The sequence below is a fragment of the Cariama cristata genome, unplaced genomic scaffold (assembly GCF_000690535.1).
Source record: "Cariama cristata isolate BGI_N322 unplaced genomic scaffold, ASM69053v1 scaffold6398, whole genome shotgun sequence".
Classification (NCBI taxonomy): Eukaryota; Metazoa; Chordata; class Aves; order Cariamiformes; family Cariamidae; genus Cariama; species Cariama cristata.
Genome location: NW_009630606.1, coordinates 15,188 through 16,873, shown reverse-complemented (window position 1 = coordinate 16,873; position 1,686 = coordinate 15,188). Strand labels below are relative to the sequence as shown.

Sequence of the window (1,686 nt, the reverse complement as noted above, 5' to 3'; positions counted from 1 at the left end):
TGAACAATTTTTGTCATCCTCAAATCAACTCCCTTCTGTACATGCTGCTAATTTAAGCCACGTAAGTTAATGCATTTTTGAGGGTAGCATAATAGCAGACTCTTCCCTTGGAGATTATTTTCAACATACTGGTGTTACCGTGTCACATTGTTTCACAGTTTGGAACCTACTGGTTGATTTATACACCGTTCTTATTTTTTTAGGAATGGTAAACTTATTGAAGAAAATGAAAAATATATGCTGAGAGGAGGCAATACAGAACTAAGAATAAGAGATATAAAAAATATTGATGCAGGTCCTTATATCTGTAATGCTAAAAACAAAGCGGGAAATGATAAAAAACAGACATTCCTTCAAGTTTTTGGTAAGTACTACATAATATGTTCCATCCTTCCTCTTTAAATGTATACAGTAGGGAACTGAGGTGGTAATTCACAGTTTTCAGTGGAACAGTATTCCTGCAAGGTGTCTACTGATGCAGCAAACCACTCTCTGTACGATTTTACAGCTTTTTCCTCCCTGTTGGCTATTTTAACCTTTACACCTGAATTTAATTTTGAAAAGGCTATCTTTGGCATTTGCTTTTCTACTATTCAGATACAGTACAATGGAGTGTTAAATTGTTAATTCACTCTGGTTTTCCTTTAAAAGTTGGCTGCTTACAAGAAAACCAAGAGGAGAAAGAGGGGAAAATTCTGAAAACAGAAAAAAAAAGATTGTTTGGACTTCTAATCAGTGCTTGTTTTATAACACAACATACAGGGGTGTTTCTGATTTTTTTAATCTGTTTTTCTTTCTTGATTTTTATTTAAGTGCATGATTGCAGATATAGTCACAAAATTCTTGTCTGATCTGAGTTTCAAAGGACAAAACTAATAACATGAAAACTCATTTCCTTTTCTATGCTCTACCACCCAACCTGTGTTCATGATTCTCCCTTTTACATAGAATTGATAATTTCTTTCAAGTTTTGTTTAGCTATAACTTAGTGAGAGTCAGCATCTCTCTCACTCCAGAAGGCTGGAGAGGGACTTTGTACAAGGGCCTGGAGTGATAGGACAAGGGGCAATGGCTTTAAACTGGAAGAGGGAAGATTTAGACGAGATCTAAGGAAGAAATTTGTCCCCGTGAGGGTGGTGAGGCAGTGGCAGCGGTTGCCCAGAGAAGCTGTGGCTGCGCCATCTCTGGAAGTGTTGAAGGCCAGGGTGGATGGGGCTGTGAGCAACCTGGTCTGGTGGGAGGTGTCCCTGCCCATGGATGGGCTGTAAGGTCCCTTCCAACCAACCTGTTCTGTGATCCTATGATCTGTGAGAATGTAGAAAACCTCGCTCGGAATCATTATGCAGGATCAGGGCTGTAGCGTACTTACGAAAAACCTGCAAAAAAGTAACTTCTTGGGTTTTTTTTACTTTAACTATAGATTGTAGTAGAGAGAAAGGCCATTTATATTTGAACAGCTGAAGTATGTACTTAGGACCATGGGTAATTAAATTTTAATTAAGTTAAAATTAATAGTAATTTATACAAAGTGAAACAGTTCTAACAGGAGAGGGTAATCTGATAACTTGTGCTGGAAGAGCTAAGCTGTTGGGTTGGATAACGTTGTCATTTGGGATCTGGGCACCTGAGGCTGAAGCCATGCTGTCAGGAGAACAGGTCAGGTGTGTCTGTGTGCATCCCACTCTT

General features: G+C 38.8%; 1 protein-coding gene across 1 annotated transcript in view; it reads left to right on the top strand.

The window, feature by feature from the left end:
* Positions 1–1,686, top strand: part of LOC104165855 (neural cell adhesion molecule 2-like) — a gene marked incomplete at its 3' end in the record, with an annotated part of 29,783 nt that overhangs the window by 21,052 nt on the left and 7,045 nt on the right. Inside the window, exon 6 of the mRNA XM_009705612.1 lies at positions 204–364. Within this exon, the coding sequence (XP_009703914.1) occupies positions 204–364 (161 nt within the window). The remainder of the gene's footprint in view (positions 1–203; positions 365–1,686) is intronic.